The 16175-nt window shown below is 32.5% G+C and overlaps 1 protein-coding gene across 5 annotated transcripts in view; it reads left to right on the top strand.

Annotated features, from left to right (window-relative positions):
• VPS13A (vacuolar protein sorting 13 homolog A) overlaps positions 1-16175 on the top strand; it is a 236372-nt gene that overhangs the window by 42974 nt on the left and 177223 nt on the right. For all 5 annotated transcript variants that reach the window (XM_036893494.2, XM_057498558.1, XM_036893497.2 and 2 more), the window contains 11 exons: positions 583-642; positions 1869-1928; positions 2139-2219; positions 3148-3205; positions 7210-7337; positions 7523-7629; positions 9083-9254; positions 10845-10907; positions 11387-11516; positions 12300-12394; positions 12741-12883. In XM_036893494.2, coding sequence (XP_036749389.2) covers positions 583-642; positions 1869-1928; positions 2139-2219; positions 3148-3205; positions 7210-7337; positions 7523-7629; positions 9083-9254; positions 10845-10907; positions 11387-11516; positions 12300-12394; positions 12741-12883 — 1097 coding nt within the window. The remainder of the gene's footprint in view (positions 1-582; positions 643-1868; positions 1929-2138; positions 2220-3147; positions 3206-7209; positions 7338-7522; positions 7630-9082; positions 9255-10844; positions 10908-11386; positions 11517-12299; positions 12395-12740; positions 12884-16175) is intronic.

The following is a 16175-nucleotide window of genomic DNA, read 5'->3' as shown; positions in this document are numbered from 1 at the left end:
AGAGGGATACTGAACTGAAGATGACATACTCTTTTTTATCTATAATTGTGGTTGTAATTTGCAGTGTTTCGTGCTTTCATTAAGCTTTCCTAAAATGTTCAAACATCAGATAAGAAGGAAAAGCCTTCCTTATTTTATAATTACATTTGGTGAGAGTTATGAATTTAGCAGTTATGTGTTTTTTAAATACTTAAGCTGATACTCTGTTCACCTCCTGGAAAGAGTGCTGGTCTAGGAATCAGTAGAGCTAGACTTAACTTACTGTTTGATCTCAAGTTATCATCTATTCTCTCTAAAACACATAATTACTGGCTGCTCATAGTATTGTTGTAAGGATCAATTGCTTTTTAATAAGCTTTTTTTTTGTAAACTGAAAAACATGTAGATGTATTATTATATAACACTAATACCTTGATACTTAATATTTTAACTAGTATGGGAATGACAATGGTTCTGGAAAGTATTAAAATGATTTTGGATGCTTGAAATAGCATACTTCCCAGGAAAGTAAACTTTTTCTATAAATTGAATTTTGCCCAGCTACTAAAAATCTGAGTAAAGTTTCCTTTCTCTCCTCTTTAGATCACAAATCGAGACAATCCACTATCATTTGGTATTTCCCTTCAAAATCTCAGCATGCAGGTACTTTGTTTAAAAAGAGCTTTAATCATGCATAATTGTGCAGTATAGTTAAACTGATTACAATTTATGTATGCCAGTATCAGAAATAGATGTCTATCTAGAAGGTGCAGAAACTGCATGGACTGGGTTGGAATTGAGGGTAGGTAGTTTCACATTTTAAAAAATGGCTGATAATCAACATAATTTAAAATATGAGAGCCTTTACTTGCTAGTTATAATATTTGATACTTTTTTTCTTAGAAAATCCATTTCTGACTTTTAATAAGTAATAAATGTTCAACCCAGAAATGTTAAGTTATGAAAAGCATAAAGAAGCAAATCACCCATTTCCTCACCACCATAATTAAGATTGTGGTAAATTTTCTTCCTGTCTAACTTTTCAGATTGAGGAATTTTAAGAGATAGGAACACATAAGGATTATGAAACATTTACTTGTATCCAGAATGATCAGTAGTTGAATTTGTCATTTGGTTTAAGTTTTAAATACTTTTAAAGAATAAACTGGTAATGAATAAAATTCAAATCCATATTGTTTTCTACTCTCACTCTTCCCTCCTACCCCATAAATAAACATCCTAAGTTTTTAAACTCTTATATAATATATCCATTAAAATATATATTTGGCAGGTTTTAAAGATTCTTCTATAATTTCCCCTTTTCTCTTCCCAGAGTTTTTGATATTTATCTGTGTTGCTGCATGTAATTCAGTTAACTCGGTTTAATTGCTGTATGTGCTTTTATTTGTAAACTGAGAAACATGTAGATGTATTTTTGTATAACAGTAATGCCTTGATACTTAATATTTTAACTAGTATAGAAATAACAGTGGTTCTGGAAAGTAATAAAATGTTTTTGGGTGTTTGAAATAGAGTACTTCCCAGAAAAGTGAACTTTTTCTATAAAGTGAATTTTGCCCAGCTACTAAAAATCTGAGTCAAGTTTCCTTTATCTCCTCTTTAAATAATTGTGCATTTAGAGCACTGTGCATTTATCCTCTGCAGTGGCACTTACCTGTTTGTAATTGCTTGCTTGCTTGTTTGCTTCTTCAACCAGCAATGAGCTTCTTGAAAGCAGGGTCTTTCTTGTGGTTAGTTAATATTCTTTGAATTTCATGTTTCCAAGGACATTTCCATGGGAAACTGGTCTAGAGCATGATGATACAATTTAACACTCTGCCATGTCACATCTAATTAACATTTTCACTGCTTTTTTTTTTTCTTTTTAGACAACTGATCAATACTGGGTTCCATGTTTACATGATGAAACTGAGAAACTATTTCGTAAGGTAAAATGAACAAATACTATATTTTGTCAACCCATGGACTAGACAAAAGAGACTTTTAGAAAGGCAAATGGTAATATATATTAAGGATTTATGTGAATTATGTTTACTTGCTTAACTCTGCTCTGTGACTTATTTGCTACTTTTGAGAATAGCATATATGAAAGATCTTCAAAGAAAATCAGACATGTAATAAACTTGATTTATTTTCAGTTAATCCGATTGGATAACCTTTTTGCCTATTGGAATGTGAAGTCTCAGATGTTTTATCTTAATAATTATGATGAATCATTGGTAAGTAAATTTTTTATATGTGTATATGCACATATGTTGGCATCATATTTTGCATAAGGTTTTATTTTAATTTCTATACCATTCTGTAGTCAGTGGTCTTTTTTTTTCCTCCAGACAAATTTACACAAATAGGTTATATATGTGCCTTTACACAAACATGTATAAACACAAACATATCTTTTTTTCTATAATTAACATACAGCATTATGTTAGTTTCCAGTGTACAACATATAATGATCTGATATTTGTATATGTTGTGAAATGATCGCCATAGTGAGCCTAACTAGGTCTGTCACCATACATAGTTAAGCAGATTTTTTTTTCTTGTGTTGAGAACTTTTAAGATTTACACTTAGCAACTTTCAAATATGCAATACAGTCATCCTGTCATCTGTAAATAGTGACAGTTTTACTTCTTTCTTTCCAATTTGGATGTCTGTTTCTTTATTTTCTTGCCTAATTACTCTGGAGAGGGCTTCACAAACTTGGTGAATAAAAGTGGTCAGAGTGGGTATCTTTGTCTTATTTCTGATTTTAGAGGAAAAGTTTTCAGCTTATCACCATTTAGTATGTTAGCTGTGGGCTTGTCATACATGGCCTTTATTATCTTGAGGTATGTTACCTCTCTCCCTACCTTGTTGAGAGTTTTTATTGTGAATGGTTGTTGAATTTTGACAATTTTTATATATGTGCCCATATACAGACATGTATCAGCACACACGTATATCTTAATAGTTCCTAGATCATTCTTTTATAATGGTTTAATGAGATATTGTCTGATCACTCTAATATTTTCCATAGATGAGTCCTCCTAAGTTTAATTTTTAAAAAATTGCTTTTAAACATTTTTCTTTTGCATATAATAGGATTTTTCATGATAAAGGTATATTGGCATGAATATAAATAAAAGCAATTCATCTTTTAATAGGACAGCTTGAAGAATGGCATTGTTGATGAAAATATTGTTCCAGAAGGTTATGATTTTGGTAAGTAAGGACATTTCATAAAATAACAAGTGCAATTAAAGTAATCAGTATAAATTTTAAGTGAATATTGTTGATATCACTGATTTTTCATGTTAATTTTGTAATATTAAATATATATATTTTTAAATGTGTAATATATAAGCAAAAATAAAACTTCTATAGAATCAATTTTAGATGAAATTTCATTATTATCAAAATGAAAGGAAGGAATGTCAATGAGAGGATATTAAATTGATAAATCTCTAGGAATTGTCCAATAACAATTAAGATACTGTTTTAAAAGACATTTTGACATGGCAAATACAATTTAATAAGGGTACCTGCTATAGTCTGTAGTGTGATGTTACTGTTTTAAATATGTGTTTTTAAAAATTTTCTGCTTTGTACTTGTTTTTGGTTCTGAATTTTCTGAAATGAACATAAAGTACTTCTATAATCAGAAATGAGTTACTAAAATATACAGAAAAAAGAGTGCTGTTTCTTTTACTGCAAAGACACTAAATAAATATTAATTGGTGATGGATAACCTAGTTCTTAGATTTGGCTGCCTGATGTCATTAATCATGATACTTTTCTGTATTTTTCTACCTTCATGATTATTCTTTATTAATTTCCTGAGGTGGCTCTTGTGCTCACTTTTTTTTTTAAACCAAGAATAGTTCTGTTTAATAGCACCAATGCTGTTAATCAGAGGGTAATCAAAAGCAGATCAGTTGGTGAATTGTGCTCACTCTTAAAATATTATTTGCAGTTTTGAATTGGTTTCATTTCTTGATTTCTCTCCTCAAAGGAAACATTAAGAACAGAATAGAAATTGTCCATCATGTTTGTTGATAGTTCTCAGATCTGTCACTTTAGGTTTAACTTACTTCTCCTTTGCATTACTGTCATTTCTTGCTGTACTCATCAGGTTATAAGTGGAAAGAGAAACAGTAATTTGAGCAGGGAAAATTTAATGTGAAGAATTACCAACTATAATAGGGATTATAGTAACAAGAGATTGGCTAATAAAAAGTAGAGAGACCCCTAAAGAATATAGGAATAGTGGATAGAAAGAACATCCCACTTCTAGAACGACGATGGAATGCTCAAAGAAGAGGGTCTGTCTCTCTCAGCCCTGAGGTCTAGTCTTGTTGGAAAGCACATGGCCATGGCTTAGTAATTGGCAGGAAAGTCTCTGTGGTGCCATGCCAGCAAAACTTGTCAGAAGGAAATTCACCCTTAGGAACTGTCTGGAAACCACCCTTTAGGGATCATTATCGATAGTTGTCTCATGGGAGGCACTCCATTATAAACCTGCCTTAGCTGGGTGCTGGAGGAATTTGCTGGCTGTTGCCAGCTGTTGTGCACTGCAGGATACTGGTGCTAAAGAACTCCGTCATGCTGCAGGAGCTGGGCCCTGCAGAAATCACCTTCTGTAGGAACCACTATGTAGGTGCTGGGTGTGGGGAAGCCATGGCCCTGTAGGAGTCTATTGATTGAGCACATAGAACAAGGAAGCATATCTTCTACTTCCTGCATTCTCTCTGCAGTGTCCTCTATTGATAAAGATTAACATGCTAGCTGGTAAAGAAAAGAATGTTTAAAGGGCCCAAATCTAGTTTCTAGAGAAGACAATGAAGGGTGAATTTGGAGTGCACAGGCAATAAATTGATAAACTGGTACACCTGCTGGAAGGGGAAGGAGGAATGAAGGGTTTCTTTCTGGTGTTTGGTTTTTTTATTTAAAGGAATAGAGAATAGCTTGTTCATAGGCTAAGATAGAGTGATCCATAGAACACAAAAAATGAAGCAAAAAAGGAGGAATAATTTATATGGGTGAAAGGGGATAGAATCTATTGTACAAGCACAGTGCTTTGCTACAGACAGCATGGTAAATCCATTAAGATAGATTTCATTAATGAGAGAGAAGTCATAATATTGGATGGACAGTAGTTATGGTAATAGGAGTTCATGGAATTACTCTTCTGAGCTCTTCTATATATTTTTTTAAATATCTGAGATGTTGGAGGTTTTTGGAGGAGAGACATATGCATAGTTGTTTAGGGAAATGAATGAATTGAGTACTGCAATGTTATGAAAGTGTGGTTCAGACTAGCATCATCGGTATCACTTGGAAACTAGTTAGAATATAAATTCTAGGGTCCCCTGAATCAAAACCTCTGAGAGTGAAGCTCAGCAATTTACATTTTAACAAGCTTTGCTGGTGATTCTGATGAATGCTTAAGTTTAAGGACCACTGGGCTAGAGTAGGGGTTGGCCGATTTTTTTGTAAAGGGTCACATAATAAATTAAATGTTTTACATTTTGAAGGCCATATGCAGTCTCTGTCACATACTTTTCTTTGTTTTTTGTAAACTACCTTTTAAATTATAAAAATCATTCCTAGCTTACTGGCTGTATTAGAAACAGGCTGTGGTATGGATTTGGCCTATTCCTGGACTAAAGGAATGTTGTGTGATTGCTCAGCAACATTAAGGACCTGCTTGATGCTTGAGATTTATGACATTGAAGTGAGACCAATCATGTGATTGTTTGTTTTTCTTTTTCTCAACCACCTTCAGCTCCTTAGGTACAGGGGTGAACTAAACAGAGAGTGTCTTTATCCAGAATTATGGTTTTGCCTAGTTAAATACTGACAAAATGTGTAGGGCAAAGGAGTTAAGAGTGAATGAATGCAAGGGAATAATTAAAATAACTGATCATGGATTTTCAACAGGGTAAGGACGGAACTGAGGACATGAAGCAGAAAGGACAGAGGAAAAGTAGAGGATTAATGGATGGTAGATCCTGTAGGACTTGAGGTTAGGTGTTGGAGTAGGTGGTGGTGGTAGGAGAGTTGGATTCCTGAGACCAAATTTATGGAGTGGTCAAGGATCTCAGTACCATGAGTTCTAGTGGATGAGGTAAGAGTGGAAGAGACCAAGGGACTGAGAGGCCATGGTTTCGGAAAGACCACTCTGTATTGAAGACGTTCAGGAATTAGAGTTCCCAGGAGCTAAAATCTGAGAGAGGTTGGAAATATGATTACAGACAAGAGAGAGGGTAGTGCATAATGTAGTCTTGTGTGTAACATAAGAATTAAAGCTGGGAGGGGAGAATTCTTTTATTTTTCATATAGTGATATAACTGCTGTATGCATATACTTTTAAAACTTTCCCTTATTATATTCTTCCATTTATGCATGTATAAATTTTTGCATTTCTTGATGGTATTAGATATACCATAATGAATTTAACTGGCCTGTTGTTGAATATCTTTTTGTTCTATTCAAATTTTTTAATGTTTAATGTGTAAAAAGTTAAGTGCTGTGCCTTGGGGATGAATAAAATAAGAGGAATACATTATCTGTTGTATATAAAAAAGCTTATAATTTAATAGATCTCTGCCTAGATTCTGCTGTTACTGGCCTCCCTCTATATTTATGCTTAGTCTTTTTGTCACTAAATACCTAAAGGGTTGAGCATAATCTGTTTCAGATTATAGGTTCAGCCAAGGAGATTATCCTCGGCAAACTCACTTCACTTTCTCTCTTCTTTTACAAGTTAAAAGGGGGAACAAATGGATAAGGAGAAGCTGATGAAAAAATTTCAGAAATCATAATTATATAATTAAAGTTAGTGGTTAAATATTTTTGCCATTGTGTTTCCAATATATATGCATTCCTTAAAACTGTATACGTTTACTAACTATTTTATTGGACTATTCTGCCTTCTAAAGAGTTTTCATGCTTCTGAGGGTTTATTGGTATTTTGAGGAGGTGTTCAGTTAGCTTTTATTGTACTTGGAGAAGACAATATGAATTATAGATAGGAAAAAGATAAAAGAATCTTCTCTAATTAAATGACAGTTCCTCTGACCAAATCATTACGATGGGAAATTTGGGAACTGTAGAAAGGGTGTATAAGAAATGAAAATCAGTATTTCCAACTTGATCCCTTTTAGTACTTTAAAACTCTTGAACCATAATCTAATTAATTTTTTAAAACTTGTATTATTTTCCAGTATTTCGCCCCATATCTGCTAATGCCAAACTTCAGATGAATCGCCGATCAGATTTTGACTTTTCTGACCCCAAGATAAACCTGGATGTTGAGTTACATGATATAGCAATTGAATTTAATAAACCACAGGTGATTTTTTTAAATACAATTTGAAATTGTGAGTTATAGTTTAATAAAAGAAAAACTAAGATTCTAAATGTTTATCAAAAACTCAATGTTATATGGTAACATTTCCTTTAAAAAGTCAATAATTAAAATTTTATCTTCAACAATTGAACAAAAAACCTGAAACATTTAATTTTTTCATCCTTCAGTATTTTAGTGTTATGGAGCTTCTTCAGTCAGTTGATATGATGACACAAAATCTGCCATATAGGAAATTCAAACCTGATGTACCACTTCACTACCATGCCAGAGAATGGTAAAATGCCTTAAAATTTTTTAAATTGATGTATAATTGACACATAGCATTGTTAGTTTTGGATATACAATATAATGATCTGATATTTGTAAATATTGTGAAATGATTACCACAGTAAGTGTAGAACTACATGTGTCACCATACATAATTACAAAATTTTTTTTCTTGTTGATGAGAATATTTAAGATGTACTCAGTTTGCGGTTTTCAGATATGCAATACAGTATTAAGTACAGTCACTATGCTGTACAATATATCCTCATGACTGATTTATTTTATAACTGCCAGTTTGTACCTTTTAACCCCCTTCATGCCTTTAACCCCACCCCCCTGCCACTTCCATCAACTGCCTGTCTGTTCTGTACATCTATGAACTTGCGTTGATTTTGTTCTTAAGATTCCGTATATAAGTGAGATCACACAGTATTTGTCTTTCTCTCTCTGACTTCATGTAGCATCATTTCTTAAGGTCAATCCAGGTTGTCACAAATGACAAGATTTCTTTCCTTTATAAGGCTGAATAATAATCCTGTGTGTGTGTGGGAGGTGTGTGTATGGGGTGTGTACCACATTTTCTCTGGGCTCTTAAGGTTCTTTCCATATCTTGGCTATTATAAGTAATGCTGCATTATACGTGGGGGTGCATATATATTTTTCAGTTAATGTTCTCACTTTTTTAAGATTAATACACAAAAGTGGAAATGCTTGATCTAATTTTAAGATTTAAAAAATATAAAAGTGAATTTCTTGGCTTTAAGAAAAATTTTTTAAAATACTCTAATGGGTGATACAAACAATAGTTTGATTTGTGCGTAGAAACATATAGGTGCTTTTGCTTATTGTGTTAATAAAATAGTTGTAAGGGATTCTTTATAATGGAATTTAAAAGTGGAGATATAAAAATAGTATTCTTAACTGTATTTTTGGAATTATTAAAAAACTATATCAGAGTCTGCTGTTTACCAGTGTCTTTTTTGTAAATTTTCAAACTTCCATAGCAGACACATCAAACCTATACCATTAAACATTATAGGAGTCTGTAAAGTACAACCCTTTTTTAAAATTCAGAAGTCTTGCTATTCCAGTTATTTAAGCTCTTGGCTAATTTCTACAAGTTGGAATTACTATTTTGGTTGACTATTTTAAATACCATTCAGGTGACTAAAGTGCCATTTGCCAATTAATACTTTTGGTAGTGTTTCTGTTAGAGCTGAATATTTATTGTAACAAAATTTAATGATTTTTCTTATTTTCACTTAGGAAAGAGATAAGGTTCATAATTTATTATTAATACAAACAGGGCTGGGAAAAAGCAAGGACTCAGATAATGTACCATTTCCATAGTCTCTGTTACAGTTATGTATGTTTTTAGAGTAGAAATAATATCAATTATATTTTATACTGTTGATTTGAGGGTGTTAAGTGTAGAGTTTTTGTTTCTGTTTTTTAACTAGGTGGGCTTATGCTATATATGGTATTCTTGAAGTAAATGTTTGCCCCCGCTTACGGATGTGGTCATGGAAGCATATTAGAGAACATAGGCAAAAAATGAAGCAATATAAAGAACTGTATAAAAAAAAGCTATCAAATAAGAAGCCATCTCCTGAACTTATCATCTCTTTGGAGGTTAGCATTTTTAAAAATTGTTGAATATTTTGTATTGTATAACTCTTCAGTCTTTAATGACTAACACTTCCTACTTATTCTAATTTTGACTGACCATTCTGTCTCTTTTACTTGGACACTTGGTACTTCTGCTCTTAACTTTAGTCAGGTGATATGAGCTCTAGTGTTATTTTCCTGTGAGCTTTTGGAATTTGAGATAATTTTCAATAGAGAGAGATTTGGGTTCATTCAAATAATTTCAGGCCTCACATTATTATGACATTTTTAACCTCAAAGACTAAAAACTGTTTGCTACATTGATTCCAATCTTCTGTGTCGATTTTAAAGCCTTATATTAACTGTCACCAGTCCATTTCCCTTCTGTCACCATCTATGTGTGTATTAATCAAATAAATGTCCTGTTTTCTGTGTTATGCATATACTTAAAGCCACGTCTGTGCACGTGTATTCCATCTGCCTTTCCTCATCTGTACCTTTCCCAATTTTACTCATCCCTCAAGTTCTGCTTAAGTCTCATCTCTTGTATGAACTTTCCTGAATTTTCTGCCTATACAGTTATTTTTCTCTTAATTCTTGTGGTATGCCTAGTCTTTACCAGCAACTTTACATTTAATTATTTCTCATAAGAGTTCTGTAAAAATTAGTCTTATTTATCATTCCAGTATATTCTAGAAGGGACTGTTCTACAGATGGATGCAGTATAGCCTAGGAAGACTTAAGGGGAGTTACCTTTTTGAAATTAATGTAACTATTTTAAGTCAAGGCTAATTTTGCACTAGGGGCTCCTTAAAGATTGAGTCTTATTTTTATTTTTTAGGTAGGAAACTTTCTGAAGATCTATACTATAAGGAATGCTCGGGTTTAGAGGCCTTTTGGGGTTGTTACAAATTTCCTTATTTAGTTGTGGATCTTAACATGAAACCTCTAAGTCTACCAGACAGTAGAACTCTGAGTTAATTTGTTCTAGATAAAGTATTACTGTTATACCTGGAAGGTCATGATTGCTGCTCTTTAGGGGGAAAAGTGATTTGAGCATGAAACTCTGAAAAGCAGTCATAGAAATAATGTGTAGATATAAAAGTTTTAGTTTATCTCAGCATGTTTCTCTAAGCCATAAAAACTTTGAAAAGTGCAAAATTTAAAAATAAGTTTTATGTGTATCTTGATGACACATGAAATATGTATATGATATCAAGGATTTATAGTTGTATTTTTGGCTTGAAGTGACACTAATGTGCCTACCTTTAGTTGAAGTTAAAACCAAAATGAAAACCATTTTAAGCAATGCATATATAGTGTCTTTTAGTATGTGCCTCTAAATCTTGGAGTTGTAACTCTTATGTGCATGACATTTATAATTTCTTTGTTCAGGAAGTTATGAACTAACATAACTAATTTCCCATCATGACTAATTTCCAAGCTGATAATATATACAAGCATTGCTTCTCAGAATTTAACTAGGAGTATTATGTTGGATGATCTGTTCTCTGCTGCTTGTCATGTCTTTCCTTTAGTGCAGCAATTTGATAGATTATATACTAAAGTTATTTTTAAAGTTATTTATATAAACATTTTCATTTATATTTTTAGGAATTGGAAAAGAAGTTGGATGTATTTAATATAACTATAGCAAGACAACAGGCAGAAGTTGAGGTAATTCCAGATAATCTTTCAGTTACTAAAAATAAATCTATATTCCTTATAGATTTTAAAGATATTGTGGTATTATTAGTACTGTGCTGTAATACACTGTTTCCTAAAAGGGGTTCAAATTTACTTCCTTGCATTATAAGAAAAATTGATATGTTTTGCACCATAGATTTAAATTAGGTTCTGTGGGAAAATATTCTTTCTAAGTAATTGCAGTTATCAAACACAGTTCATATGAAGGTGGAAATCTTTTCTTTTTTTTTTGGTCATTACCATTGTTTTTAAGACAGTGGGGCTAACTACCTTATGATCCTAATTAAGTTCTTATGTTTGGCTGATATGGTTACTGTGCTCTAATGTCAGTTTGCATATGGTTTATATTTATTCACTCAAGTACGTAAGTTTTGGAAATATGCATCTATTTCTTTAGATTGCTAAATAAAGGATAATTTGTCATTTATTTGAAAATTTATTCATTTTAGGTAAAGAAAGCTGGACTCAAGATCTACAGAGAAGGAGCAAAAGATTCAGAGGATAATAAAGGATGGTTTAGCTGGCTGTGGACTTGGTCAGAGCCAAATGTTAAAGAACAACCAGATGTTAAACCTGGAAGTATGTCCATTTCATTTTATAGTAGTGCAGTTAGTTATCAGGTGTGAATTCATCTAGAAAGTTTTTCTTTAATTAAAATAAACATTGCAAGTATGTGTGTGTGTGTGTGTGTATATATATACTTTACCCTTACTATTACCAGTAAATTACTATTAGAACATCATAAATTTATGTCAAATAAAAATTAAGTAGTTTTTATCTTACTGTTTATAAAAGAGCTTTATGCCCAGAGGATTTAGTAAATGCATATAGCACAGTAATACATAAATAAAAGTTCCAAAAGGATATAGACCATTGTACATGCTCGTTGAAATTGTTTCTTAGAAAAATTTTTGTTTTCTAACCAAATGCTTAAGATCATAGCTTTGGAGGCTTAGGGGCTTACATTTATGTCCTGGATCCATCACTTATTAGCAGTATGGTACATGAAATTCTGTAAGCTCTCTGAACTTCAATTTTATCATCTGTAAAATGGGGGAAATATAAATATTACCTACTTTATATCCTAAGTATGTTGCCTAAAGCATTGCTATTTAGTGCCTGACACAGTTTTCCATTTTGTGAACTCTTGTTTAATACAAATATTTAGAAATTTATATTGCTAAATTTATGTATTTAGCAATTTATGTCTTTGAAAAATAATCCTTTAGTGATTATAATTTCTTAAAAGCATTATAAGAAGGGAGCTAAATTTGCATTTAATTTATTAAAGGAAGCTAAATTGAGGATTAGTTTTGTCTTGTTACTAGTTATGAACACACAATGCTTATTTATGATTTTTAGGTCTTGAAGAAATGTTGACACCCGAAGAAAAAACTTCACTCTATGAAGCAATTGGCTATAGTGAAACAGCAGTTGATCCAACCTTGCCAAAAACAGTTAAGATGTTTTTTGCCTTATACCTCAGAGTTTAATGATAGATAGGCCTGTTTTTAATCCTGTTAGAAATATGTTATACTGACTTGTTTTGTGATCTTTCTCTGGGTCTGCCAATATTACATTTATTTTAATTTCCAAGATAGGGATATTTTATCCCCTACTTTTTAGTGATGTGTGGTGATTATTTAATATGTAAAGGGTTGTTTTTAAAGTATTTTCTGGCTTTTGGAAAGAATAAACTATATGAATTAGAGTATTTACTGTGTTGATATATATGTGTCTGTGTGTGTATATATGCATATAAATATACATTTATTTCATTTTATTCCCCTGAATATACACTAGTTTGAAGCCATGAAGTTTTTTGTTCACTTGAAAAGTATGTCTATTGTTCTAAGAGAAAAACAACAAAAGCCTGAGCTATTAGATGTTGTAGTAGAAGAATTTAGCACTTTGATTGTACAAAGACCAGGAGCACAAGCAATTAAGTGAGTATTAATTTTATTTTAACTATAAGAAAAAGTTTCACTGTGAGACCTGAAATTACAGTATTTTGTAGAGTACTAGGTTTAATCTATCCTTTTGTAGTTTTAGGAACTTAGATTTTTTTTCAGTAATATGTTTTTGAGTTACTAAAATAATACAAGTTCACTAGAAAACTGTATGCTGAGGAAGCATAAAAGGACACTAAAGAATAATGCAAAAATGTTAGCAATTACATCATATGAAAAAAATGGCACTAACAATTTGATATTTAACTGGGACTGTATTTTACCTATGTTTTAAAAAATAGGTTTTTAAAGATATAATTCACACAACATACAATTTATTCATTTAAAGTGTATGCTTCATTTGTCATACTGTATCGTTTAGCAAATTCACATTGGTGAATTTACAAAGTTGTATAACAATTACCACTATCTAATTTCAGAATATTTTAACACTCCAAAAAAAGAAAACCTATGCCTATTAGCAGTCACTCCTCTCTTACCAGTGTCTGGAAACAACTAATTTGCTCTCTATTTCTAAGAATTTGTCTCTTGGGCAATTCATGTGAATGGAATTACACAATATATGACTTGTCTGGCATTTTTACTTAGCATAATATTTACAAGGTTCGTCATAGCATGAATAAGTGCTTTGTTCTTTTTTATGGCCTAATAATATTCTGTTGTTATGGATATGTCCCATTTTGTGTGCCTGTTCATCAGATGATGGATATTTGGTTTGTTTCCATTTTTTGGCTATTATGAATAATGTTGCTCTGAATATTCACAGACAAAATTTTGTGGGGACAATAAGTTTTAAATATTCTTAGGAATATCCCTAGAAGTGGAATTGTTGCCCCATATAATAACTCTGTATTTAACTTTTTGAGGAATTGCCAAACTGTTTTCCAAAGCAGCTCACCATTTTACATTCCCACCAACAGTGTATGGAAGTTTCCAGTTTTATCTACATGCTTGTCAACACTTGTCTTTTTTATTACAGCCATCCTGATTGGTGTAAAATACTATCTCACTGTGGTACTGATTCGCATTTCTGTGATGGCTAATGAAGTTGAGCATCTTTTCATCTGTTTAATGGCTGTTATTGTATATTTTTTGGGAAATGTCTATTAAGTTATTTTGCCCATTTTTGATTTGGGTTGTCTTTCATTATAAGAATTCCTTACAAATTATTTACATACGTCTCTTATCAGATAAAGTATTTTCATTTATTTCCTTCGACTCATGATGTTTTCATTTTTTTGTTGGTATCCTTTGAGGCAAAAATGTTTTTAATTTGGTGAAGTCCAATTTATTTTTTATTTTGTTACATTGAAGACTCGAGAAATCATTGTCTAACTCAAGACACAAAAATATATTCCTGTATATTCTCATGAGAATTTTATACTTTGACCTCTTAAATTTAGGTTTAAGATCCATTTTGAGTTAATGCTTGTGCATGGTGTAAGATGGGGTCTAGCTTCATTCTTTTTTTTTTTATTAAGGTATCATTGATATACAACCTTATGAAGGTTTCATATGAGCAACCTTGAGGTTATTACATTCATCCATATTATCAAGTCCCCATCCCACCCCACCCCAATGCAGTCACTGTCCATCAGCATAATAAGATGTTATAGAGTCACTACTTGTCTTCTTTGTGCTATACTGCCTTCCCTGTGATCTTTCTACATTATGTGTGATAGTCATAATGCCCCTTAATCCCCTTCTCCCTCCCTCCCCAACCCCCCTCACCAACCCTTCCCTTTGGTAAGTGCTGGTCTCTTCTTGGAGTCTGTGAGTTTGCTGCTGTTTTGTTCTTTCAGTTTTGCTTTGTTGTTCTACTCCACAAATGTGTGGAATCATTTGGTACTTGTCTTTCTCCACCTGGCATACTTCACTGAGCATAATACCTTCTAGCTTCATCCATGTTGTTGCAAATGGTATGATTTTTCTTCTTATGGCTGAATAATATTCCATTGTGTATATGCATCACCTCTTCTTTATCCATTCATCTACTGATGGACACTTAGGTTGCTTCCGTACCTTGGCTATTGTAAACAGTGCTGCAATAAACATAGGGGTGTACATGTCTTTTTGAATGTGGGATCTTGTTTTCTTCAGGTAAATTCCTAGGAGTTGAATTACTGGGTCAAATGGTATTTCTACATTTAGTTTTTTGAGGAACCTCCATATTGCTTTCCACAATGTTTGAACTAATTTACATTCCCAGGAACAGTGTAGGAGGGTTCCCCTTTCTCCGCATCCTTGCCAGCATTTGTTGTTTCTTGTCTTTTGGAGGTTGGCCATCCTAACTGGTGTGAGGTGATATCTCATTGAGGTATGGTTTTGCATTTCCCTGATAAATAGCAATGTGGAGCATCTTTTCATGTGCCAGTTGGCCATCTCAATTTCTTTGGAGAAGTGTCTGTTCAAATCTTCAGCCCATTTTTTAATCTGGTTATTTGCTTTTTGGACATTGAGGCATGTGAGTTATTTATATATTTTGGATGTTAACCCCTTACCAGATATGTTGTTTATGAATATTTTCTCTCATACTGTAGGTTGCCTTTTTGTTCTACTGATGGTGTCCTTTGCTGTATGGAAACTTTTTACTTTGATGTAGTCCTATTTGTTCATTTTTGCTTGTATTTTCCTTGCCTGAGGATATATGTTTAGGAAAGAGTTACTCATGTTCATATTCAAGAGATATTTGCCTATGTTTTCTTCTAAGAGTTTTATGGTTTCCATGACTTACATTCAGGTCTTTGATCCATTTCTAGTTTACTTTTATATATGAAGTTAGACAATAATCCAGTTTCATTCTCTTACATGGAGCTGTTCAGTTTGCCAACACCAGTTATTGAGAGGCTGTCATTTTCCCATTATATATCCATGGCTCCTTTATCATATATTAATTGGCCATATATGTTTGGGTTTATGTCAGGGCTCTCTGTTCTATTCCATTAATCTACAGGTCTGTTCTTGTGCCAGTACCAAATTGTCTTGATTACTGTGGCTTTATAGTAGAGCTTGAAGTTGGGGACCATAATCTCCCCAGATTTATTCTTCCTTCTCAGGATTGCTTTGACTATTCGTGGTCTTTTGTGGTTCCATATGAATTTTAAAACTATTTGTTCTAGTTTGTTGAATAATGCTGTTGACATTTTGATGGAGATTGCATTGAATCTATAGATTGCTTTAGGCAGGATGGCCATTTTGGCAATATTAATTCTTCCTGTCCATGAGCATGGGATAGAGGTCCATTTACTGGTGTTTCTTTAATTTCTTT

The sequence above is a fragment of the Manis pentadactyla genome, chromosome 3, assembly GCF_030020395.1.
Source record: "Manis pentadactyla isolate mManPen7 chromosome 3, mManPen7.hap1, whole genome shotgun sequence".
NCBI lineage: Eukaryota > Metazoa > Chordata > Mammalia > Pholidota > Manidae > Manis > Manis pentadactyla.
This window is presented reverse-complemented; position numbering and strand designations above follow the sequence as displayed.